Source organism: Leucopleurus acutus (genome assembly GCF_964270905.1).
Source record: "Leucopleurus acutus genome assembly, chromosome: 12".
Taxonomy (NCBI): domain Eukaryota; kingdom Metazoa; phylum Chordata; class Mammalia; order Artiodactyla; family Delphinidae; genus Leucopleurus; species Leucopleurus acutus.
The window spans coordinates 24,903,225-24,927,966 of NC_139154.1; the positions used below are offsets into that span (position 1 = coordinate 24,903,225).

General features: G+C 49.6%; 1 protein-coding gene across 1 annotated transcript; it reads right to left on the minus strand.

The window, feature by feature from the left end:
* Positions 1 to 1,393: 1,393 nt before the first annotated feature.
* On the minus strand, positions 1,394 to 24,277 carry ST6GAL2 (ST6 beta-galactoside alpha-2,6-sialyltransferase 2; the record flags this gene model as incomplete). Its single annotated transcript, XM_082852115.1, has 5 exons — positions 1,394 to 1,647; positions 11,794 to 11,968; positions 14,329 to 14,430; positions 15,898 to 15,995; positions 23,410 to 24,277. 5 exons carry the CDS (start codon positions 24,275 to 24,277, stop codon positions 1,394 to 1,396), a joined length of 1,497 nt encoding a protein of 498 aa, XP_082708241.1.
* Positions 24,278 to 24,742: the final 465 nt, after the last annotated feature.

The window sequence follows — 24,742 nt, forward strand, 5'->3', positions numbered from 1 at the left end:
CACACAACTGCGAAAGACGACAGATTTAATTAAGCTGCTCTCGTCATGGCCAAGAAGTCTGAACTGTACCACTCAGATAGGTTTTAGTTATAGATTGAAATCGCATGTTTCACTAAAAGGTATTCCAAAGTGTTTCTGTTTCACTACATTTACAGCCAAAAAAAAATATTTTTTTTGATGTATCAGTGACAAAAGTTGAGATCACAACAAAAGCCACTGACCCAGCCAACACACTGGGATGACACTCCTCCCTCTCCCTGCCTCTCCCTCTGAAGCGTGTATTAATACTTATTTTCCTATTTGTTAAAGAGCGATGCTTTCACACAACTGTATTTAATTACATGGCTTTGTTATGTTGCTGACATAAAACAGGTAGGTGAGAACAAGGATGGGATTCCTAAACATCTGTCTGTAGGAAGAATTAGTGAAAAAACGGTGTATCACCGTCAGGATCCCAATAGCTGATATTAACCTGCAAGAAAAAAGCATGAGAGACAGGTGTGCATCCCCAGAAGCACAGGGTGAAGCTAGAGGCTGGAAGCCACCCCCCACATCCCCCGGGTGTGTCCGAACCGTCAGCGCCTGTGGTTAGAAGGCTATGGGGAGGGCTGGCAGGTGAGGGGCCGGAAAAGCGGCGGCCCGGGGCCGTCCTGCCCTGGGCTACCCTGCAGCCCCCGATTTTGCATTTACCTGCCAGGGATGTTCCTGTCCACCTGGGGGCGTTCCTAGTCAAGAAAGGAAATAGCGCAGGAAAACAAAGTGCCTCCCCTGCGCTGCTCTTCCGGGTTGGCTTTCTCGTGGACTGCTCAGGAGGAAGGCGTTATGGTTTTAGAAATGTGTCTGATACACAAAGGGCAAAGCCTTCGGTGGCAGCTGGGAGCAGAGATGGGGATGCCGAGGGCTAGAAACCCCTCAAAGGATATACCGCGGATTCTGCTGTTAGTGTAAACATGCCTGGGCGCTAATCCAGACGTTCGTCATCAACTCTAGGCTCTTTCAGGACAAGTGCACGTACAAGTGGCACAGTTGGTGGGACATGTGCTGTCCCTCAGCATGGGTGCTTCCAGGTGCAAACTGTGCCATCTGTCAGGTGTGCCCCCGACACCTGCTGCTGACACCGGCCCTAGTAAAGAGAGGACTAACCTTTGGAGCTATTTACCCGTTGGTTGTGCATTTGCTTTTTTCCTAGCTATTCTTTACAAAAGTTTTTTGCAACTTTCTTGAGTTTATGTCTTTGAGTTCCACTTCTATTTTCAAAGCAGTCGTAAATACTCAATGGCTTAGAAAGGGAAGGACCCCCGTGGCCACCACGAAGTCACAGCTGGCGACCGAAGGCTGCGCCACCTCCAGGGCACCTTCCAGCGTCTCCAGGACTCGGAGCCCGGCCAGCCCCTCAGGCTCCCGGTGGGCAGCGCACGGCCCGCAGCCCGGGCAGCACGACCTTGCCCTTGCGGTGCAGGTCGCCCTGGGCGCCCGTGTTAAGCCGCTGCACCAGCAGCTTCTCGTAGAGCAGCGGGTGGTAGGCGCCCAGCGTGCAGGCCGCGTCGTAGTAGGGCTCGTGGTAGTGGCACAGGTCCGTCTGCCTCACGGACGGGATGTACTCGTACACGTGCACCTCGCCGCACAGGCTCATCATAAGCAGGATGCCTGCAGGAGAGACCGGAGCCGTGAGCAACGCAGGATCCGGATTCCGCGCTCGTGTCTTCCCTGTCTGTCTACGCATCTCTGTGTCCTTCCGACCGTGACACTGGAATTGTCTGTTTACAGTCTGTCTTTCCCACCAGACAGCAGAGGATCTGAGGGTTAGGGCTGGGCCTCATCCATCTTTCTGTCACTAGTGGCGAGCACAGTTATCTGGTGGAGAGTTGGGGGCCCGTGCTTGTTGAATGACTATATGACCTGCTTTCTTGCTTTTTTAAAGGTAACGAGGTGGGGGACGTCTTTGAAGGGGTGGGGGCGGAGGGGCACGGCTGGGGCAGGAGATTCCTGCTCTGTGCCCCCTTCCTTGTCGGCTTCACTTTGTGGCTCTAACTTCCAGTGAGGGGCGTGCGTGCGGTTTGGGGGCTGGGGGCGTGTTAAGACGTGATGCTATGAAACATTCACTCGTCCACTTGACCGCTGGGGGCCCAGGAATGTGAGAAGAAAAGACAAAGTGATCAAACTTAAGGAAAGGACGGTCAGCGCCAGATCTGCGTCCCCAAGTCAGAATATCATGTACCACCTTCGACATGCAGGTCCAACTAATGTGCAGCAGGACTGTGATATAACAAAGAAACACATGTTATAAAAAAACAGATGCAAAAATAGTTGCTTCAACGGAAAGAGATGGAGATACAGAGTTCAAAATTAATATTAAAATTATTTTTCTCACTGGAACTGTCAATATTAAAGTTGCTTTCTTTTTTTTTAATGTTCAAGATAGCTATAAAACCATATGACCATTGAGCAGATCTCGTTCTGGATCTATACTAAAGAGCTTTCTTTTCCTAGCTCCACCATCATCTTTGTTAACATTCTTTAAACTTAAAAAACATATGGCCTTCCCCGGAGATCCAGTGGTTAAGACTCCACGCCTCCAATGAAAGGGGTGTGGGTTCGATCCCTGGGTGGGGAACTAAGATCCCACATGCTGCGTAGTGCAGCCAAAGGAAAAAAAAAACACCCCAAGAGGAAAAGAAAAGAAAATAATGCTTAGCCCTTTTATGAGAGGATATCCCTTGTTATGAAAAACACATGAAGTCACACGGTTAGCTCCTGTTACAGACAAGGTCTCTCTGCAGAGGACGATTGTATTTCTAATTAATCAACTGTGCATGCATCATGAAAATCCCCACAACTGGAGAAAGTGCGGCACGAGGGGCCCAGGGGAGCAGTGGGAAGGGCCTGGTTTTGCCTGGGATCCAGAAAGGTCCCCAGGGAGGTGAGGCCTGAAGCCGCAGGTACCATGTTGGGCGGGGCGGGGTGGGGGGAAGAAGAGGATGGGAAGCAGAAAGGACGACAGAGGGGACCCTGGGGTCCTGCTGAGAAGACGTTAGGATGCGCCTTGCGGGCCACGAAGCTGCTGTGGCTGAGAGTAAACCACGCTCCTAACGAGAGACAGATTCTTCAGGTCAAGGGCTAGGAAGTGACGCTGTTCCCAGCAGCTGCGTCGAAACTTCAAGTCCCTCTTCCTCCCAGCTCTGCGGGCTCCCTTCCCCCCTCCAGCGTCCGTGGGCCCCGCCCACCGTGACCGTGATCCAGGTGAAGCCAAGAGAGAACCGAGGACCAGCGCCTGCTTCAAGTCACCGAGGGGGTGGGCACCAGCCCAGCCTCGCACAGGCGATAAGATCTCTGCCTCTTTTGTTTCTTTAAATTCTTTTTCAAATTCTTTCCCCACTTAGGTTATTACAGGATACTGAGTAGAGTTCCCTGTGCTCTACAGTCGGTCCTTATTGGTTATCTCTTTTAAATATAGCAGTGTGTACCCGTCAATCCCAAACTCCCGAACTATCCTGCCCCCTCCTTCCCCCCTGGTATCCCTGCTCTGTGTATGTTTCTCTTCATCATCACAAAATCACCCGTGAGGAATTGACACAGTGGATGAGAAAGCCACGTGCCCGGAGAATTACATTCGTTTATTCCTGTGACTTTAAACCTCTGATGAGCAAGGCCGCCTCTGCCATGTGTGTCTCTGGGTGAGAGTCACAGGCCTGTGTCTGTGGAGCTGAGGACGCTTCCGTGTTTGCCCATCAGGGCTCGCGCTGGGCGCCCGCCCTCCCTTCCCTTCCCTGGGCGTGGCGTGTGGCCAGCTGTGCCCGAGGAACCACATCAAAGCATCCCAGAATCCTTCATGAAGGATTCATCCCTGAACATCCTCCCTCCGTATATTTATTACAACGGTTTTCCTGCAGCGCAGTGAAGAGGCTTCAAGGGTATCTTTTTTTTTCTTTTTTTAATCTATTTATTTATTTTTGGCTGCGTTGGGTCTTCATTGCTGTGCACAGGCTTTCTCTAGTTGCGAAGAGCGGGGGCTACTCTTTGTTGCAGTGCACAGGCTCTAGGTGCGCCGGCTTCAGTAGTTGTGGCACGTGGGCTCAGTAGCTGTGGTTCGCGGGCTTAGTTGCTCCGTGGCATGTGGGATCTTCCCGGACAAGGGCTCGAACCCGTGTCCCCTGCATTGGCAGGCGGATTCTTAACCACTGCGCCACCAGGGAAGTCCCCTTCAAGGGTGTCTTTTGCACAAAAGCTTCTGATAAATGAGCATGGAACTGTGTCTGGAAACCACACTCCCGTTACTGTCAGCCCAGAACACAGCCTCATCCACGGGGGCTGCGACCTGCGTGCACTAGCCGTCGCCTTTGCAACTCTGGTCTCCAAGTGGGAGAAGCCACTGTCATTCCTGAGAGATGCTGTTATTCTTCCTCGAAAGCAGTTCTCAGCCTTCAGCGTGAAAGGACGACCTGGCAGCTTGTTAAAATGCAGATTCCCGGGCTTGTCCCTGTCCCTAGAGACCTGGGTTCCCTGGTGTATGTTGGGGTCCAGGAAATGGATTTTTTTTTTTTTTTTGGCCATGCCTCGTGGCATGTGGGATCTTAGCTCCCCCGACCAGACCAGGGATCGAACCCATGCTCCCTGCATTGCAAGGGCGCAGTCTTAACCACTGGACCACCAGGGAACTCCCAAGGAAACGGAATTTTTTTTTGTGGTACGCAGGCCTCTCACTGCTGCGGCCTCTCCCGTTGTGGAGCACAGGCTCTGGACGCGCAGGCTCAGCGGCCATGGCTCACGGGCCCAGCCGCTCCGCGGCACGTCGCATCTTCCCGGACCGGGGCACGAACTGTGCCACCAGGGAAGCCCCGGAAATGGAATTTTTAACAAGCATTCCTAAGCAACCTGTGGTGAAGGGCCATTAAAAAAAATTCCCATCCATCACAGACCAATACTTCTGTAAAATATGCGAACAATGAACTACGAGAAGAATGATCACATATTAGGTTGCCATGCTATGTCAAATTGCTATAAAACCTTCCAAATACTTTCAGATTCTACACTGATCTAGTCGTAGACTAATAACAAACGTTCCTGGACCAGTGCTGGTCTGCTCACCATGCTTGGAGGACCGGGATGGTCTCACACACGTATTCTTTGAAAAACTCTGCTGTAAGGATCCCGGAAGTGTCTCCTTAGTAGCTGACCATTCTGCATGTTAGACAACTAACCTGGAGTTGAACTGCTACTCCCACCCAAGTAAGAAGAAGTCTGAGTAATTTCTCTAGGTGTCCTTGCCATCTACTTGGCCTCAAAGGTCTACTAAGTGCTCGAATCTGGTTACTGTTTTCTGGAAAGTTTTCCAGAGACAACGTTTCCTCTTACTGCTAGTGAACTACTATCAATACATTTTAAATCACGTATTTATTAAATAGACAATATAGATTTCGTCATATGACTGGGCAAAAAGTTATGGTTTCACTGTAAGTAAATAGGTATATTTTTGCATTTTCATATATACTTTATATTTTAAAGTGACTTCTAGAGCTTCAGAAATACTGACATTTGCTGGGTAGTTCACAGCCGTCCAAACTGAAGGCCGACAGAGGTTCAGGAAGTGTCTTATTTTGAGTCATCTGTGTGTATCCTCCTGGCTTTTGCATCTCATTTTGTGCTTCCGTATGAACTTGTGGGCTCCTATCACCATTAGCCTTGGTCCAGAGCATCCTAAAATTTAAGTTAGAGCCGAGTCTGCTCTAAGTGATCAAGTGACGGCCAGCTGTGGTACTGATGGCAGAATCGGCATGGCAACACCTTCAAAGGGAAGGGAAATCAGTTTATAACTCATGGGTACATGTGAAAGGGGGACAAGGTTTATGGACGCAAAGGTGGAGGATATTTTCTCTTATTTACATTTCTGTAGACGGCGTGGTCATTGCATTTGGCATACGCGTGCTCTGCTCATTAATTTATTAAGGCCGACATCACACATAAACTTGAGTTTAGATTCAGACTCTGCCATATAATAAATACTGAAAACCATTATTAAATGTGGTTATATCTGCACATCACTTTTCCTAGGAGTTAAGGTACTTAGTCACACACAGAATCCTGAAGATGAAACTTCTTCAGGTATTGCAAAGGGGGCCTAGGCAGACCTCAATGTCAGGAGGGGTGTAACAGTCCTGGCACAGCTCGGGGCTTGTGTGTGGGGAGGAGAGACTGCGGGACCTATAGGGTTGGGACCAGACTGGGAGAGACCAGAGCTGTCAAGCACGGTTAGAAGCCTCTTCAGTTAAACTCACACACGTATTCAACTGGGCACAGTGCTGAAAACTGGGAATTTGGAGAAAGTTTCTTTAAGGAAAAAAATAAGTAAATCCAACTAAAGAATGAAACTTTAAGTTTCACAGTAGGTGGCAAGCTCATAGCCTACAGTTCTTAGGACAACTTGAAGAAAGCGTCTTAACTACTGTACTGAGAACAATGTCTGACGTGCTGTGCTGTTGGGCCCTGTCATCCACAAGTGACGTCAACACCAACACGTGGTCCTCAGATGTTCTCTGAGGTACACTGACAAGGTGCCGTGCTGGGAGGCCCCAGCTCACTTCTGGGTTCGATGATTCGCTAGGAGGACCCACCAGACGCAGCACACAGCCGATGATTTCTTCCAGGCCTGCTGTGCCGGACGCACACCAGCATTCCAGACTCTGGAAGGAAGCAGGTGCTGGGCGTGGACCCACTGCCGCATAAGCATCTGGGCACAGTGACCCACCCTGGCACTTAAGGGGGCCTCCCCAAACCCAGGCTCCCAGATGCCAGCCAAGGGCCAACCCTGCAACCCTGCAGGCAGTCAGGCCTGCCACGGTGGCTCTTTTCTGCACAGATGCCGTATATACCTGGAAATTCACAGTATCACGTTAGCTCCTAATCATTTCCCCATGCCAAGCCGACACGGGGAATTCACAGCTGGTTATGCTAAAAATGTTTTTTTGTGTGTTTTTCATTTCCTTTCTTAGGACTGCTCAGGATTACCCAGAAAGCGAAATGAATACAGACCATCTAAGGCTGTGCTATTCAGTAAAGGATTTTTTTAAACCATCACTTAAGGAACTTTAATGTTACATAATTTTGTTTATGGGCTACCAAAAAGTAACTGCTTTCATCGCTAATAAAATTTTACTGCTTTCAGTGTGGAGCCGGACTTTTTGATGGGCGGATCAATACTGAGACACTTTCTAATGTATTTTTCGAAGCCGATCAAAATGGGTGTGCAGCCAGTTCTTAAAAATCGTTGAACATAATTCGTAATTCAATTAATGCTAAGTTTTTACAAATGAGGAGGGATTCATTTGAAGAAAAAAAAGTGCAAATTTTCCTGGGCAATTACGACTCAAGAGGCATTCATTTGCCAAATTATGGGTTTTAAAATAGTGTATAATTCAATATAATTATCAAACCAATTAAAAAGCATTTCCACTGGTCTTAATAAAATGTCACATGATATGACTCAGCATAACAAGCAGTATGTACACTCATTTATTTGTCCAAAACCTGGATAAAAAGCAAACTTCCACCCATGTTCAGACGATCACAGATCCTGAATGAATGAGGTTCCCTCTAAAACTCTACTTTGCACATATATAGATGCCTTTGATATGCGTCAGAGTCCAGCAGAGTTTAATCATTGAGCCTTTACCTTAATTGTGCTCAAACGAAAATTGTCTTACTTTGCACCTGGCAAAATATTTAAAGTAACAACACCCCAAATCGTTCACAGTAAGAGAATTTTTTCCTTGATGAACGGATCCTTTTAACGTGGAGCAAAATAAGCTATGGATATAAACAGAACCTAATGCAAGTGACGGGAAAAATACTGGCTTTCATCCATTCCAGGTAACACTTGAACATAATCACATGTGAGGTAAACTAGAAATTTCTGAGACTGTCCAGTAAAGCACTGCAAAATATGTTTCTGAATGAGGGGTGAGGGTGAAAGGTTAAGCGTATCGAGTATGCTGATCTAATGGAAATCTAGCAGGTATTCTGTGGTTTCCCCATAAATTCATCATAAGATGGAAAATTATGAGAACTATATTTAAGATTATTGAAGGCGCACAAATGACATTTTAAGTGATAATTCCAGAAAATATCTGTAATTAAAAGATGGTTTGGAAATTTGCATTTCATGAAAATAATTTAAGAAGCATCTACTATATTAAGTAAAATCATATAATGCACAAATGATACTGGAAAGCCAAGCTTTTAGTTCATTTATATTGTATTTGATCAGGATTCACTATTTAATGTGAATAGTGAATTTAATGCAAAATGTAACTAATAAACTCTTCCTGATCACCGTAATGTGATCGATTTGACACACTCACAAATATGGATGTTAAGTGGCTTATTAGTTTGGGTTAATGTGTTACTATTTTGTGTTAACATCTGAGTTTGGATGATATATTGGAAAATTAGAACCCCAAACTCAAAATAAAATGGAAAGGAAAGGAAGTTATGACTGGTTTTTAAGCATATTATTCTTGTGCATGTATTAACTAGGCTGAAATTATAGCGTTTGCATCGGTGAATTCTAGAAACATCACTTATGATATAATCAGTAGAGGCAGGACGAGGCGTTGGTGGTTTGTACAGTAAAGGCCTTGTCACCTGTAGGCTAGAGGAGTCCCTTCTCTATGCTGCTGGTCGGGCCGGTGCACCAGGCCCGTCTGTCTGAAGACGCTCAGCCCTGAGCCCCGGGGGGTGAAGCTGGGCCTCCTGCTTGGCTGGAGGCCCCACCACCTCAGGTGGCAAAACCATCCGGCCAGGCTGCAGGACCCCAGACGAGCTCACGGACCTTCTAGGACAACATCCGTCTGGATGAGAGCTACACCGCAACAGTGGGATTCCAAGGAAACGATTCCCTGTCCTCAGGCCACGGTGCGGTAAAACCCACCTCCTAGTACCAAAGAACGAGAGAAAACCTCCAGTACCCAACTGGGGATGAAAGAGAAATGTCCCTCATGTGTGAACAAGCAGCTCCCAGCGGGCCGAGGGTGAGGGTCCTAACAAAGTGAAGGAGTTGCTCCAGAGAAACCGGCCCCACGGAGCATCGAAATCGCCTGGATCCGCGCTACTTCCTTCTAATTTAAAAAATCCATGTGCAGTGCCAGAGGGGTAAGAATCCCTTCACTGCTGCTCTGGAGAAGCGGATGGTTCACGGCATACGTCTCTGATGCACTTACTATTGTAAGGCTGTCCTTCTGTGACCCGGAAGGACAAATATGGCCTCTGGCCAGAATTCAAAGAAAAAGCGGTAAGTCGGCGCTTCCCAACGATGATCGACACGCCATACCCTTTGCTCAGCACTCATACTCCTGGGAATGTATCTTCAGGAGATCTGATTGATAACAGCGAACATCTTCTATCACGTGTGTCCCCACCCACAGGGCAGTGTCCAGTGGGACCCTGGTACCTTCTCCATGAGCTCCCTTTCATCTTTTTGTGGTCAGCAGGACGCAGCGGTGCTGTCCTTTACAACCTTCCCTGTGGTGGAGACGGTCTCCGTCTACACTGCCTAGGACTGAGCCACCGGGGAGCACGTAGCTTTGAGAGTTTGAAATGGGGCTCGTGCACCAAGGAAGAGAAGTTTTCCTTGTATTTAATCCTAATTAACTGAAATCTAAGCAGCCCCCTGTGGCTAGTCGCCGCTATACTGGACAGGACGGTGCTAGAAAATAACGATTGCGAACGGCCTGAGAGAAAGGTGGTGTTATGACTCCCTTTTCTCCCAGGAGCACAGGGACTTTCACACGAGTAAGTGACTCGCCCATGGTTGGAAACCCAGTGACAGCAGAGGAGGACTGTCGCTCAGCCCAGCCGCCACCCCTGCAGTGACATCCGACCGCAGTCCCCTTCATCCCGGAAAAGATGCCACCCAGGCAAGCAGCAGCCCCTGAAAACTCCAAACAAACGCTCAGCAAACAGCTGTGAAAGGAAGCTGTCCACAGGTGGCAGGATTTCTTTCAACACGTGAGGAAATAGTGTTCTCCAGCTGCGACTATGTCAGTGGAAACTTGCAAACTGCAGGTCGACAGTAAGGGTACCTGACAGCCCTCACTGGTCTCCCAAGCTCCTGCTGTAATCAGATATCGGCCACAGGAATTCACGGGGAGGCACGGATGGGAAAGAGGCTTGATCAGGTGGCCGCGTCCTGTTATGCTGTCTCAGCCTCATTCCACCCCCGTTACACGCGCTTCCCTAAGTCCGCAGGAGTCCGTGAAACCGCACAAAAGATACGGCACTTGGGCTTCCCTGGTGGCGCAGTGGTTGAGAGTCCGCCTGCCGATGCAGGGGACGCGGGTTCGTGCCCCGCTCTGGGAAGATCCCACGTGCCGCGGAGCGGCTGGGCCCGTGAGCCATGGCCGCTGAGCCTGCGCGTCCAGAGCCTGTGCTTCGCAACGGGAGAGGCCACAACAGTGAGAGGCCGCGTACCACCAAAAAAAAAAAAAAAAAAAAAAAAACACACTCCAGCACTTAGGGTTTCGCAAAGTGACTTGGAAACAAAGCATCTTGACGGCACGACATAAAATGGGTGGGAGGAGCTACGCTTGAGGAACACAGCACGCAGCGTCGTTAATCTGTCCCGAATTCTGCGTAGAATATTTCACATTATTATAGTACCTCGAACCCGCTTCAAAACCCGCAAGCCTCGCTTCGGATACTCCGGCGCCTTGCATCCCTCACCACCCCGTGTCACCTCCACAAACGCTCCTTTAGTCATGGGGACCTACTGTGCACCCGAGTTAAGGGGCAGGGTGTAAATTCATTGAAGTTAGGGTGGAGAACATTAGCAGTGGTTTATGGACGAAGTTACTGTCCTCTGGTTCCTCTGTAGCTTTCATATGGCCAAGGGGATCTAAGGCCTCCCTTAATATTACCCTATTCAGGTAAAACCAAGGAAATGTTGGGGCAAGAGGCTGAAACTCAGGAAGAGAAGTGGGTTAAGACCACAAACTTGTGGATTGGAGCCTGGCTACAGAAAAATACACAAGAGCCAAGTGTGATGCCCTCGTTACAGGAAGTCCATTCTCAGACTGCAGCTGGCGGGTCTGCTGGAGACAGTGGGACATGGCTCTAGAATCCGGCTACGCAAAGCCCAGACCTACCAGGAAACTTGCAACGTCTGGGGTGTGGTCCTCTGGCCACAAACTCCCATCCTTCATCCGGGCCCACATCAGCGATGTGCACGCAAGTGGGTGGTAGGTCCCAGGTGGCCCTGGGGTCTCCGGCCCTTGAGTCTCTCGGTGACCCACAGAGAGTCCCCAGGCCTCCACCCTGAGAAACCGCAGCTTCGACTTCCTGTCATTGGAACACTTGCCAGGAGCCCTGAGCTTCCGTCAAGGGTCCAATTCCCGCGAGGCCACCGCCTGCAGGCACACGGTCACCAGTCCAGCTGAGCCGGCCTCCCAGCTGTCCCCGCCGAGGGGCCAGGCAGGGGAGTGAGGCCACCCCATGACACAGCTGAATACCTGCAAGTGACCCCACGAGGCCTGTGGAACGAAGGGGTCACCCAGCCGGGCCCATCCTGACCCACCCGTCACGAGGGAAGGTAAAGCAGTCCTCGTTTCACCCTTGGAAATGTTGGGCTGGGGGGCGTGTTACATGCCCACTGGGAACTGGGACAGTGTCTGCGCTGTTTTCAGTTCATCTGTTTTCCCTGTAAAGCCACCTTCTAGGCGCTCTTATCATCTAAATGAATGTATACTTGTTAAACCCTAAGCTCACCCCGCTGCCCAGCCATCCCACCTTCCGGCATCCACCTACCGAGGAAGCCCGAGGACGGCGGGTTCGGCTGGATCTTCTCCTTCGTGTTCTCCTGGATGATGTCCCAGAGCTGCCAGATAAACTTGGGGTGGAGAATGTAAAACGGTTGGTTTGGGTTTCTCTGCCGGTGCCGAACGTACGGAGTGAACAGGTTGTAATCCGGCTTCTTGTACCACTAAGAGGAAAAAATAACAGAGGACCACGCCGTGAAAAGCCGGGCAGCGCCCGCGTCGCGGGGTAGTTAGAGGCTGAGGGGCCGGGCTGGGAGGGGATGCGGACCCCCTCTTCTGCAGGCATTTCCACACTGGATGAGGGGGTGAGTACAGAGGTGAGGTCTAGCCTGGGGGACTGGTGCCTTATTCTTTAGTAAAATGAGGGAGAAGGGCTAGGGCGGGGTCACTGGGCTTTTCTGGAAAGGGCCAGATAGTAAACACATCAGGGTTTCAGAGCCATAGAGTCTCTGCTGCTACTACTGGGCTCTGCTGCGTATTTACTTGGAAAGCAGCCACCGAGGGTACAAGATGAATGGGCGAGGCTGTGTTCCAATAAAACTTTATTTACAAAAACAGGGGCAGACCCCCCCAAAAAAGAAGAAAATAAAAAGAAAAAACAAAAAGAAAAAAAGGAAGAAAAAAAAGAAACAAAAACAAAAAAACATGGCCGGATGGCCCACGGCTATAGTTTCAATGGCTGTATTTCAGAAATATGTTTTCCCAATCTAATCTCTAGCGCAGAAAGATGTCAGTAATTGCCTGGGTCTCGGGTCGGGTCTGGGAGACGGATGGGTGGGCACAGGGGACTCTGCAGCAGCGGAAAGATTCTGTTCCTTAATTGTGGTGCTGCCTACAGGACTGTATACACTTGCTACTACCCATCAAAATGTGCACTTACGTCGGTTACACAAAAATTACTGTAAGGAAAAAGTAAACAATAAGGTTGATTTAAAAAACAAGGCTTCAGAAGTGTCTCAGGCGCCACCGAGAAACGGGATTTGGAGGCGTGTGGGGAGAGGCTCAGCTCACGGGGCTCTGACAGTCCTTTCAAACGACACCTCGGGCAAAGGCGGGCTTGGATGAAGACCGCAAGGCACAGCCCCTGGCTGAATGGGGTCTGTGGCTTTAAAAATTTTGACAAGGACGGGCCAGATCATCTTTAGTGAACTGTGCCCCCAAACCCCGGGGCAGGGAGAGGGAAAGCAGGGGCCAGCAGCCACAGCCTCTCGTGGGTCCACCAACAGCAAGAAAGCTGTCAGAACTTAAAACCACAGAACCTCAGGCTGGAAGGAAGCTGACAAGTGCAGACACCCACTTGATGCCGGTTCTCAGTAGACAGTGTGTAGGAGAATCAACCAGAGAGCACTCTCGGAAACACACGTGGGGGCCTTCCCTGGTGGCGCAGTGGTGAGGACTCCGTGCTCCCAACGCAGAGGCCCCGGGTTCGATCCCTGGTCGGGGAACTAATTCCCACATGCATGCTGCAACTAAGAGTTCGCATGCGACAACTAAGGAACCTGCCTGCCGCAACAAAGACCCAGTGCAACCAAATGAATAAATAAATAAATATAGAAAAGAAAACAAAAAACCCCACACATGGAGGCTGGATATGCCCGGATTCCTGGGAAATGGGCTCTGACGGATACCCTGAACAGTGATGATGCTGATGTGAACCCCTGGTTGAGAAGAGTTATAATCACACCAGGTATGTGTCCAGCCGCTGTCTTAGGCTGCATGGTGACAGAATGCTCCTTCCAGAGGGACCATCGACTGTGGGAAGCTCTCCTGGATAGGTACCCCCTGGTGGGGTGAGCTCTGTTCCACATTCATCTTAGGAAGCTGGCATCCTCTCGGGTCACGGCAGAACGAGTCCACAGACACTGGCACAGCTGACAGCCTCGCTCACGGGGCTAAACTGTAACCGATCTTCCCAGCCCCCTTTCAGAACAAGTGCGCTGGCTCTCCACGCCAGGTTTCACCAAAAGTAGAGAGGCCGTGAGTGTATCGATAACTTGCTTATATTTTGATGGCTAGTAATAACCTTCTTTACACTGTATCGTATAAGATTAAAAAGATTTGGAGGCAGAAGCCAAGAGTGGCACACTCAGGAAAAGCCCGTGACACGTTCCATTTCAATAATAAGGGTTCACAAAGGTTAGCCTTTCTTGCCAAGAACTTCCATGTATTTCAAAAGGTCTTGTAACTACTTGAAAGGTGATGTAACCATCTCACAATGGAAAAATTCGGAGTTTAAGCAGCCCAAGCTCTGGTGTCGCTAGGTCTTTCTGAACATCTAGACGTTGTACATTTGTTTTTGTTTTTTAAATCCTCCAGAAAAACACTTTAGCATCAGAGGGACTTCGCTCAGCAAGGGTGCTACTGCAACCGGGACTCAAACCGTGTGAACATATGTGAATTTAATTCGCACCCACTATTGGTTTCATTCTGCCCGTCAAAGTTTAATCCCTGACTTACTCCCATTATGTATCGGTCAAAGGCGCTGTCTGACCCTCAAGGGTGGGGGCACCAAGGAAGTACTCACCAGGTGAAGATTTGCAGAATACGGAGCTGGGTCCCAGGCCACCAAGATGACATCTTTATACAACGAACTGTCAATGAAGTGATGCCTGGGGTTGGTCAGAATCTGCAAATACGTAGCAGAATCATTTCAAAACGAGGCTTTGGGCCTTCACAATTACATTTTAAAAAGAGGCAAAAATTTTAAAAAGGAGTTTTGGAGCAAGAAAAAACAAATGTTCCTCAGACTTTCTGGGGGAGGGAGAGAGGCAGGCTTTACACGCTAAGGCACTCAGGAGATATTTAGACAAAGGAGGGCTTTCTTATTTAAGAAAAGAACCAGGGATTTCCCTGGCGGTCCAGTGGTCAGGATTCTGGGCCTTCACTGCCGAGGGCCTGGGTTCAATCCCTGGCCGGGGAACTAAGATGCCGCAAGCCGTGCAGCGCCACCAGAAAAAGCAGCAGCAGCCCTGGAGTCACCTAGAGGCACCAGCTCCCGATGCAGCTCCCGGCTGAGTAGCCCCCGCCAACGACAGCTGCAGGCCTAGAAGGCCTACCGACTGCCAACCTCAGGACAAACTGGGCCCAGAGGCCAGGAGACGTGAATCCACCCGGTATGACTGTCCGCTCTGGGGCCCTCTCTGGTCCTGAGTGAGTCCTTCACTCTCACCTGCCAATCAGCGTTTGTCAACTATAGTCTGGGAGGAAAAGGATGCATTTGACTTGCTTCATTTTTAAGATGGAATTTTCCCACACTGTTTAAGATGCCCTCTTTTGCTTCGCATTTTAGTATCTCTGAAGTTAGGGAGTATCTCACAAGGGACCTGTATTTTAGTATCTCTGAAGTTAGGGAGTATCTCACAAGGGACCTGTATTTTAGTATCTCTGAAGTTAGGGAGTATCTCACAAGGGACCTGTATTTTAATTTGCTGGGGCTTATTACCCCCTCTCTTAAAAGCTGTCATCAGATGAGGAATCTTCAATCAGTGGCGTCTCTGAATTCAGGAAACCGGGGCCTGTTTCTCACCTCTGTAGGCTGTGAGCCCAGAGCCCGACGAAGAAAGCTGGTCTTTGGTTCTGCAACAAACTCACCCTAAATCGCTCATCACCCCATTTTTTTAATACCGTTTGAAACTCTAGAAATTGTTGTGGTTTGTTCTGAGGCTAATTTTGCTATGAATTTTGGAAAACATTGAGAACATACAAAAAAGAGATATTTTCCTTTTTAAAATGTTCAATAACAAAGTAAAGTTTCTGAGCTGCTCTTCTGACCCTTGAATTCTGTTCCTTTGCTTTTCTCCCCTCCATCCCCATGATTTACTCCGTTTACCTTTCTTTTCCTCAGTTCACAAAATGCAATGTGCTACATACATATATTTGTACCTCTACTCTGATTTTTCCTTTTGATCTTATTTACTCTTTTTTCCTACGCACAGCACACACGAATTCCCATTTCTCTGCATTTTTCCTCACTAATTCTTTATAATTACAAGACTTTTAGAAATAAGCAAGGTCGTGGTCATGGATAACTGGGTGATTTCTCTTCATTCACCCAGTTAAGCTATTTACCTATAAAACAGTCCACCCATCTTACCTGGGAATTAATGATGCGGACGGTGGTTTTATTTCCAACATCCTTCTCGTAGCCACGTGTAGGAGCAGAGTTAAATCTCAAAACTGCATCGTGGGAATCTGAGGGCACATAAGTGACAAACTTACTTCTTTTTTTCCCTCTGCATAAAAATCAACATATAATCTAGGAAAATATCTTAAAGCAAACCTTTCAATACCTGAAGCTAATAGACCCCAACAAGATTCAGATACCCACACACACACTGTTTGGCATCCTGTTTACTTAGGATGAGATCCTGGCTGGGGGCAAATAAACATCAAAACACATCAATCCATTACAAGTGGCCCTATATCCTCTAAGTTATATTTAGATACTTGGTATGTGCTCACGGTCTTTAAAGACATGCTTTACAAATTTTGAGACATGTGTGTATCTAGACTGCTTTGTGGAGTCTAATGTGTTTCCCAGAAACAGGGCTGAAAGCAGAGTTAATCAGCGATAGGGAATTTCTATGCGATTTCTTCAGCTTCAAAAACCCCATGCACGTTCCTAATTTAACTTGGAGCAAACGACAAAGCCCGTCTGTGAGAGAGTGAGAAGTGAGATCACGTATCTCTGATTCGTCAAACACCCAAAGCAGCGGTTCTCACTTTTTGGTCTCCGGACGCCTTTACACTCTTGAAAATTACTGACAACCCAGAGGCCTTTTGTTTTTCTGGATTACAGATTTCAGAATATATCACATTAGTGAGTAAAATAGAAAACTTGTAAATGTTTATTTATTAATTTATCTGTAAAATACATTTTTATGAGAAATAACTACATTTCGAAAAATAGTGAGAAGGGCACTGTTTTAAATGTCTGCAAATCTCTTTAACGCCTGGCTTTTTAGAAGATAGTTGGTTTCATATACCTGTTTCTCTATTCAATCTGCTGCAATATATTGCTTTAGTTGAAGTATATGAAGACTCAAGATATATCGTTGAAAATGGTGGGAGTATTTCAAGAGTCTTTCCAGACGACTAGGAATATTCTCCTCTGATACTTCATCGTAACTCCACAAGAGCTATTTTCTGAAAGGTTAGTGGCAGTGTGGAATGTGAAACAGTATCAATTTTTGTGCTGTTACATTAAAATCCATTAGTTAATCTTGCTCTTAAAATGGATGATTCATCAAAAAAAAAAAAAAAAAAAAAGACCCAGTCAAAAAATGGGCAGAAGGTCTAAACAGACATTTCTCTAAAGAAGACATACAGATGGCCAACAGGCACATGAAAAGATGCTCAACAGTTGCTAATGGAGAAATGCAAATCAAAACTACAATGAGGTACCACTCATACAGGCCAGAATGGCCATTATGCAAGCGTCTACAAATAAGAACTTCCCTGGTGGTCCAGTGGTTAAGACTCTGTGCTTCCACTGCAGGGGGTGCAGGTTCGATCCCTGGTCAGGGAGCTAAGATCCCGCGTGCTGCACAGTGCGGCACGGCCAAAAGTTAAAAAAAGAAAAGTTTACAAGTAATAAATGCTGAGAGGGTGTGGAGTAAAGGGAACCCTCCTACACTGTTTGGTGGGAATGTTAAGTCGGTGCAGCCACTATGGAAAACAGTATGCAGGTTCCTTAAAAAACTAAAAATAGAGTTGCCATATAACCCAGCAATCCCACTCCTGGGCATTTATTTGGAAAAGACAAAACTCTAATTCAGAAAGACACACGCACCCCAATGTTCACAGCAGCACTATTCACAATAGCCAAGACATGGAAGCAACCTAAATGTCCATCGACAGAGGAATGGATAAAGAAGATGTGGCACATATATACAATGGAATACTACTCAGCCATAAAAAGTGAAATGATGCCATTTGCAGCAACATGGATGGACCTAGAGATTATCACACTAAGTAAAGTAAGTCAGAAAAAGAAAGACAAATATATGATATCACTTATATGTGGAATCTTTAAAAATGATACAAATTAACTTACAAAACAGAAACAGACCCACAGACAGAAAACAAATTTATGGTTACCAAAGGGGGAACGGGTGGGGGAGGGATAAATTAGGAGTTTGGGATGAACATATACACACTACTATATATAAAATAGGTAACCAACAAGGACCTACTGCATAGCACAGGGAACTATATTCAATATCTTGTAATAACCTATAATGGAAAAGAATCTGAAAAAGAATATATATATGTATGTATAACTGAATCACTTTGCTGTACAGCAGAAACTAACACAACATTGTAAATCAACTATTGCGTTGGCCAAAAATTTCCGTAAGATGTTATGGAAAAACCCGAACGAACTTTTTGGCCAACCCAATATATTTCAATTAAAAAAATAAAGGATGATTCATCCATGTGTATTTTGTAACACTGTGCAGCGGTCATTTGGAAGCTATCAGTTCAATAAGTAATGCAGATCTTTCAAATACTGAAGCATTTCATTATAAAGTATCAAATATCATTAATGTCGCCATGGATCTCATCACTTTTTAAGTTTGGGAAGCCTCCAAGCTCAGGGTTGAAAGCTTTAATTTTACCACTGGCAACAAACACTGTCAGTTATTTTCCTGAAAGTCGAGCCTTCCTTCCTTCCTTCTTGAGAAAATGCCTGCCAAATGCCTAAGTCTAATTTAAGTGCGTCCATCAGTCAGTCTGTTTCAAGTATAGTTGTGTTTTGTGACAAAAGCGCCTAGTGCCACTCACAGCTCAATCACATCGGTGCCCTTCCGTCGGGGGTTGGTTGGCAGAAATGCTTTCATGTTATTTCCCATTTGGTCTTAAAAACACATGTACTTCAAAGGCTGAACTCTCCTCAAACTAACCATTTTTACTGCTTCATTAAGGACATCCATACGTGGAGCTGGCATGCTTTGCTTTCACTGCTAAGCTTGGCAGGAAAACATCCCGTGAGGACTAGTATAGTGGGTACCACTGCCTCGATCTGTGCTAAGAAGCAGTTTTATCCACTGTTGCTCCTGCATCATCCGTTCCGATGTCGACAGTTAAGAAGACCTCCGAGTACCATGATGAAAATTGTTCTCACCTTCTGAGCCCCCGAAAGGCCAGACACTATGTGACCTGCTCACCTGGGGCAACTCTCCCATAGGCAGGGAGTGAGGGGGGCCCAGACAGTGGGGTGGCCTCCCGGCACTCAGAGGTAACCAGGATAGCACCAGGGCAGGAAGCAGGATGCTGGCACTCCTGGACCAGTGCTCCCACCGAACCACGCCACCCTTAGATACAGCCTCCGTCTAGAGGTAAGGTGAACAAACTGAGGTTGCCAAGTAGTGGGTGCATGTCTAATTGATTACGTAGAAATTCCTAATGAATCGTATCACCCCGGACAATGTCCCAGCTTTTAAAAGCTGGTGTTCTACACCGAGGTGTGTTTTAAGCCTTAGAACGACTTGACAAAGGACAGGGCGCAGAAAGGTAATCTAGGTTCACTCCTTTGGAAGTCGTATGAGGCTGAAGAGTTAAAAGGTCCGTTTCATGGAGGACACAGAGAGGTAGGTAGGGACGGGGCTGCTGTGGACGAGACTGAACTTCCCCCAGCTGGCCGGGAGAAGGAGGGACCAGGATGGGAGGGGGCGTGTGGGGACGACGAGCTGAGAGAGCCCGTCACATGGACACATTCGTAAATGTGCACCTGGGTGTGCTTCTCCCAGATGACCACTTGCGAAACTAAGCTGTCCGTTCACATTTAGAGAGGGAGGAATGATCAGACAGCCAGCGCAGGGGAGGAAAGCAAAGCGTCATTTTTGGAGATGGCATCTCCAGGCTAGAGCCATTTCCCGTTGACCTTGAGAGCAGAGCCAGGCTAAGAGCATCATTGAGGAAAGATGAAAACCCTGCAAGGAGCAGCCAGAAGGCGTAGCAGCACGAAATCCCTGCCCAGCCCTGGGCACTGCATCCCCACCGCCCCCTTCCCGTCCCGAGCTCAGGAATCTGCAAGGGCAGCCAGCGCCTTGTCTTTGGGGAACGGGGAATGGCCTGCCCAAGAGATGATTCTCCTCTCCCCCAAACCCACCGCCCTGGTCTGTCTCACCTCACTGGGGCTCCTGCAACGTGCTTACTCCAATCTAGGCTCTGGAGCAATCTTTCCAAAATGAAACACTGACCCATCACTCCTCTGCTTCAAAGATTTCAGTACCTCTGCACCGCGAGGCCAAGGGGCCAGAGCTGGAGTTTCGGGGACCCAGACTGGAGTTCAAATCTGGCTCCAGCCTCTGTGTCTCTGGGTACCTTGGTTTCCTTACCCGTAGAACAGGAATAATCGTGTCTGTCACTTGGCATCGCAAGGCTTGTTCACAGATAAAAGCACTGAGGATGAGAACTTCCCTGCAGTAAACACCCTCTAAGTGCTGTCTATTATTACAATCATTATGAGAAGTCTAATTTCTGGGGAATGACATCCAAGAGCATGAAGTGGCTGACCTCCTGCTCACCCGTCCGACTTACCTGTCTGCTCTCTACCCCCAGCCCATAGTGGTCCCCAGCCCTTATCACCCACACACTGTGCTGTTTCTCATCCAACTGCTCTGCTGGCCTTTGGCCTGGATTCCCCTCCTCAGACGTCTGCCCTCGCGGTGGGGTGGGATTCCGCGGTCATGTCTTCCCTGTCTGTCTGTGCATCTTTCTGTCCTTCTAACCGTGATATTGGAATTGTCTGTTTACAGTCTGTCTTTCCCACTAGCAAGCAGAGGATCTGAGGGCTAGGGCTGGGCCTCATCCATCTTTCCGTCACTAGTGGCGAGCACAGTATCTGGTGGAAAGTTGGGGACCCATGCTTGTTGAATGACTGTATGACCTGCTCTCTTGCTTTTTTAAGGTAACAGGACGCCAAATCCCAAGCTCGCTACGGGAAGATGCCCCCTCCCTACACAGCCTCCTCCCTACCCTCCCATTTCCCACACACTTCCCAGAATCCTAGTTTCAGGTAACAGATCCTGACCTCCCATTCAAGGTGACAGCTGTAAGTTCAGAGTACTTTTCTCATCTGCAGTGTGTTTCCACGGGGTTGCTGCTACTGATCTCACTACCAAATTATTATTATTTACAGGAATGGCTGAGAAAAGATCATCTCACCACTCTAGAAAAGAATGTTCCATGTTTCCAAAACAGTTCAGTTTGCTTTTCAATAACATATTCAAAGTGGAGGTGTTTAAACAATTACAAGGTATGACTCAGTCTAACAGAACTGGCAGGAGAGGGGGGCAGGGGCTGAGCCCTCAGGCAGGGAGGGTAGAGGGGGCAGACAGGGGGCCACCCGCAGGAACTTTTCTAGCTCTGCCCTCAGTTTTTCATAAAACCACGACCTCGTGCAAGGCTTCTAATCTTCACTTAGCCGATTCACAAGTAGATGCTTAGGGATGAAGACAGAGTTAGCTAAATAGTACAGCATGCCCGCTTCCGAGTTTCCTGAAGGACTCTGCTATGTGAATTTGTTCTCACTGGGAGAGGTGTTAACAACTGTGTGCTGATAAGCCCCTGTATGTTCAGGGGAGTCGGAAGGAGAAACGTCAGCACATGGCAGGCGCAAGGGCTGATGCTGAGAGATGCCAGCTTGTAAAAAAGCGAGACTTCTTGTCTTTACGAGTTGAACTGTGTTACGTTACATACTCTTAAAAAGGTATCGATGGCTATAAAATTGGACTCAAAGGAACCGAGGCAAAACAATAGAGAATTAAAAAAAATTTTCTGAGTGTGTTTGTTCTTCAGTTACCTTTCTACGATTCTAATCGTGAACCTTTGCATAAGTGCAGACGCTATCAATTAAATGCGGATACTAGAAACTAACAAAGATGTAACTGACGGGTCACGTTCCCCAGAAATGGGGAACTCCCAGTCTCTTTCACACTCTCTTCCAAATTCTGAATAGAGGAGAGTTTACAAGACTCCGGTCAGGGGTATTTACACCAGAATAAAGAGCAAGGGAGTTCTCCCAGGCAGGAGAGCGCAAGGCAAATGTGCAGCTATGATGCGGTGGGGCTTCAAGCAAAAAAAAAAAAAAAAAAAAAAAAAATCCCAAAGCAAGTCACCACCTGCTTTAAAGCTGCTTAAATTCCTTCTGCCATGATTAATCGTGGTCTTCGAAAACCAGGGAGAAGTGTGGCTTTACTTGGCCCTGGGGGCCTCTGAGCCAACGCTCCTTCCTAATTGGTAGCAGCCGCGACTCGGCTTGGCCGCAAGCTTGTGTGACACACAGACAGCGTGATTACGGGTCTACTTAACGTCAGCTCGGGGACACTGGCACCCCAGGCTGCAAGTCCAGACCTGGGCCTTGTTTTTCCAACTTCTTAAAAATTTCACATTCAGCCTCATTCCCAAGAGCCAGTGGGAGGAGGTCTGGGCTGTGCAACCTGATGATAAGGGTGTTGCCCCATCTCAAGACGGCTCTGGAGTATCAGCTACTCCTCGAGGACACGGAACAACGATTCCTTTCTATCAAGCGGGCAGTGCCCCCTGAAGGTCACGTCCAGGTCAGCTACGAGCTCACACCATCCACCTGTGAGAATGTCTGAGGGCGTTGTTTTGCATCTGGACTCGAGGCAGATGCTGCGTCTGACCCGCGCTTGTTTTCTTGGCACCCAGTACGGAAGCCAGCACAGAGTGGAGGCTACGTGCGTGTTTGCTAACTGAGCCTAAGGGGGCACGGGGGCAGCACCAGGGTGGGCTGGGCACTGAGGGGACTCAGGGGCATTAGACTAGACTGCAGGTTCCCGGGGAAGCAGGGGCCCTCCCGAGCTGCCAGCCCCGCAGATGTGGGGCTTCAGGCAGCAACACCAACTCTCATCTGCACCTCCAGCCAGCCTACCTTCCTGCCCTGCAGACTTCAGATCTGCCAGCCGCTAGGACGGCAGGGGCAAGGCCTTAAAATAAATCTTTCTCTCCACACGTATCCCACCGGTCTGTTTCCCTCGAGAGGCCAGACTAACAGGGGTGTTCTCCAGGGCTCAGGAATGGATTTGAAGACAGTACAGAAGGGGAGATGGAAGCCCAGGCTGCAGCTGGGGCCCAGAGGCTGGGTGTGTGCCAACCTTGTAGGTGACGGTGCCCACCAGATCAATGCTCTCACCAGCTGTCGGGCTCTCTGCAGAGCCCAGGGACAGGGATTTAGTCCTTGAACGAGTGACAATTATCATCCTGCAAACTCCTGTTTGGAGCTGCCCCCTAAGGCTCGTCGCCCGGTGGGGTTTCCCCTGCTGTCCTTCCTGCTCCTGCCACATTAAGGGGTCATCAGGGGTGCAGGCTCGGCTGGGAGCTGTCAGTGCACAACGTGGGCTCTGCAGGAGGTAGGTCCTGAGACCGGGCCGGTGAGAGGGCCGCGGGCTTCCCTTTCCCGGGCCCCCAGCTCCTCGGAGGATGCCTGTCTCTGCTCTGAGTCTCTGCAAAGGAGACCTCTGCTGGGACTCCACCCGCCGGGGGTCATTCAGTCCCAGGGAAGGAAGAAGACCTAAGACTTTCCGGAAACACAGTGCAGGAGCGGCCACCCTGGGGGCGGGGGGCCGCGGGGACCCACCTATCTCTTCGCCCAGGGACGAGTTGAGGATGGCGCCGGCCGACGTGACCACGGCGCAGGTCCGGAGCCCGCGTGGGAGCAGGCGGCCGAGCGGCACGGCGGGGACCAGCGCGCGCCAGCCGAGCGCCGAGAAGGGCGGCTCGCTGCCGTCCAGGGTGCGCACCCGCACGCGGCCCCGCAGGGCGCACAGCAGCTCCGCGCGGCTCCGCCCGGCCGCCCGGCGCCCCCGGAAGTTCACGCCGTGCTTGTTGGCGCGCAGGTAGGCGCCCATGGCCTTCTGCAGGCGCGGGTGCAGCATCCGCGCCGACGCGTCGCCCTTCCAGAGCCGGCGCAGGAGCGCCCGGGACGTGGACGAGTACAGTCGCTGCCCGTCCTCGCCCACCCCGGGCGCCGCGCTCCGGCTCTGCCTCCGGGCCCCTCGCTTCGACCACCGCCCCCGGGCGCGGCGCGCAGACAGAGCCCCCTCCGGGCCCCCCGACGTGCCCGGAGCGGCGTCCTCCGGCGGCAAAGCGCTTTGCGATGTTCTCCCCGTCTGGGGCGAAAGGAAGTCGTCTTCATTTTCAAAGCCGTCTGGGGCCCACGCCCGCAGGTCGCCTGGCCCTGCGTGCAGGGGGCCATACGGGTGTCTGCGGGGCAGTCCCCTGCGAGCGTCCGCGCCCTCGGGCAGGCCCTCCGAGGCGCCCATGATGGCCCGCTGCCTTCCCTGCGCGGGCAGCAGCCTCCTGGTCTCCAGGAAGGAGAAGGAGCTGGGCGCGGGCTGGGCAGGGTTGCTGTCGGTGAAGTACAGGAAGATCGCCAAAAAGAGGAGACCCCAAGCGAATATCCCGCAGAGCATTCCTTGTCTCCATTGCTTCAAGTGTGGTTTCATGGCAGGTCTGCGGGGTCAGCACCTGGCGTCCCGAGGCGGCGGGAGGCGGGATGGACCTGAAAAACAGCAGGGTGTCACGGTGAGGCGCGCGGGACAGCGCTGGGGACAGTCTCTTTAGAGGGTCTCGGGAGGGTTAGAAGGGGCATCAGAATCCAGGTTCATCCGGAGCTTCGGCCACATTCGGGGGTCACACCCCCCACCCTCACATCTGCAAGACAAGGGGTCCCACTGAGGCAGGACGTAGATGCCGCCCCCCAAGGTAAGCAAGTGGAGATTTGTCCCCTGGGGCCCGATACTCCCAGACGAGAATAGCAGGACAATCGAGACAGGAGGCTGGGCCCTGCCCAGAGAGAAGGGAAGAGACCACAGATTCCTCATTCTGGAAGTCAGGAGACCTCCCTGATTAGAAAGCTCCTTGGAGGTCAAAAAGGGAGTGATGTCAAGTCTACCCATAGGTCTCTCCGC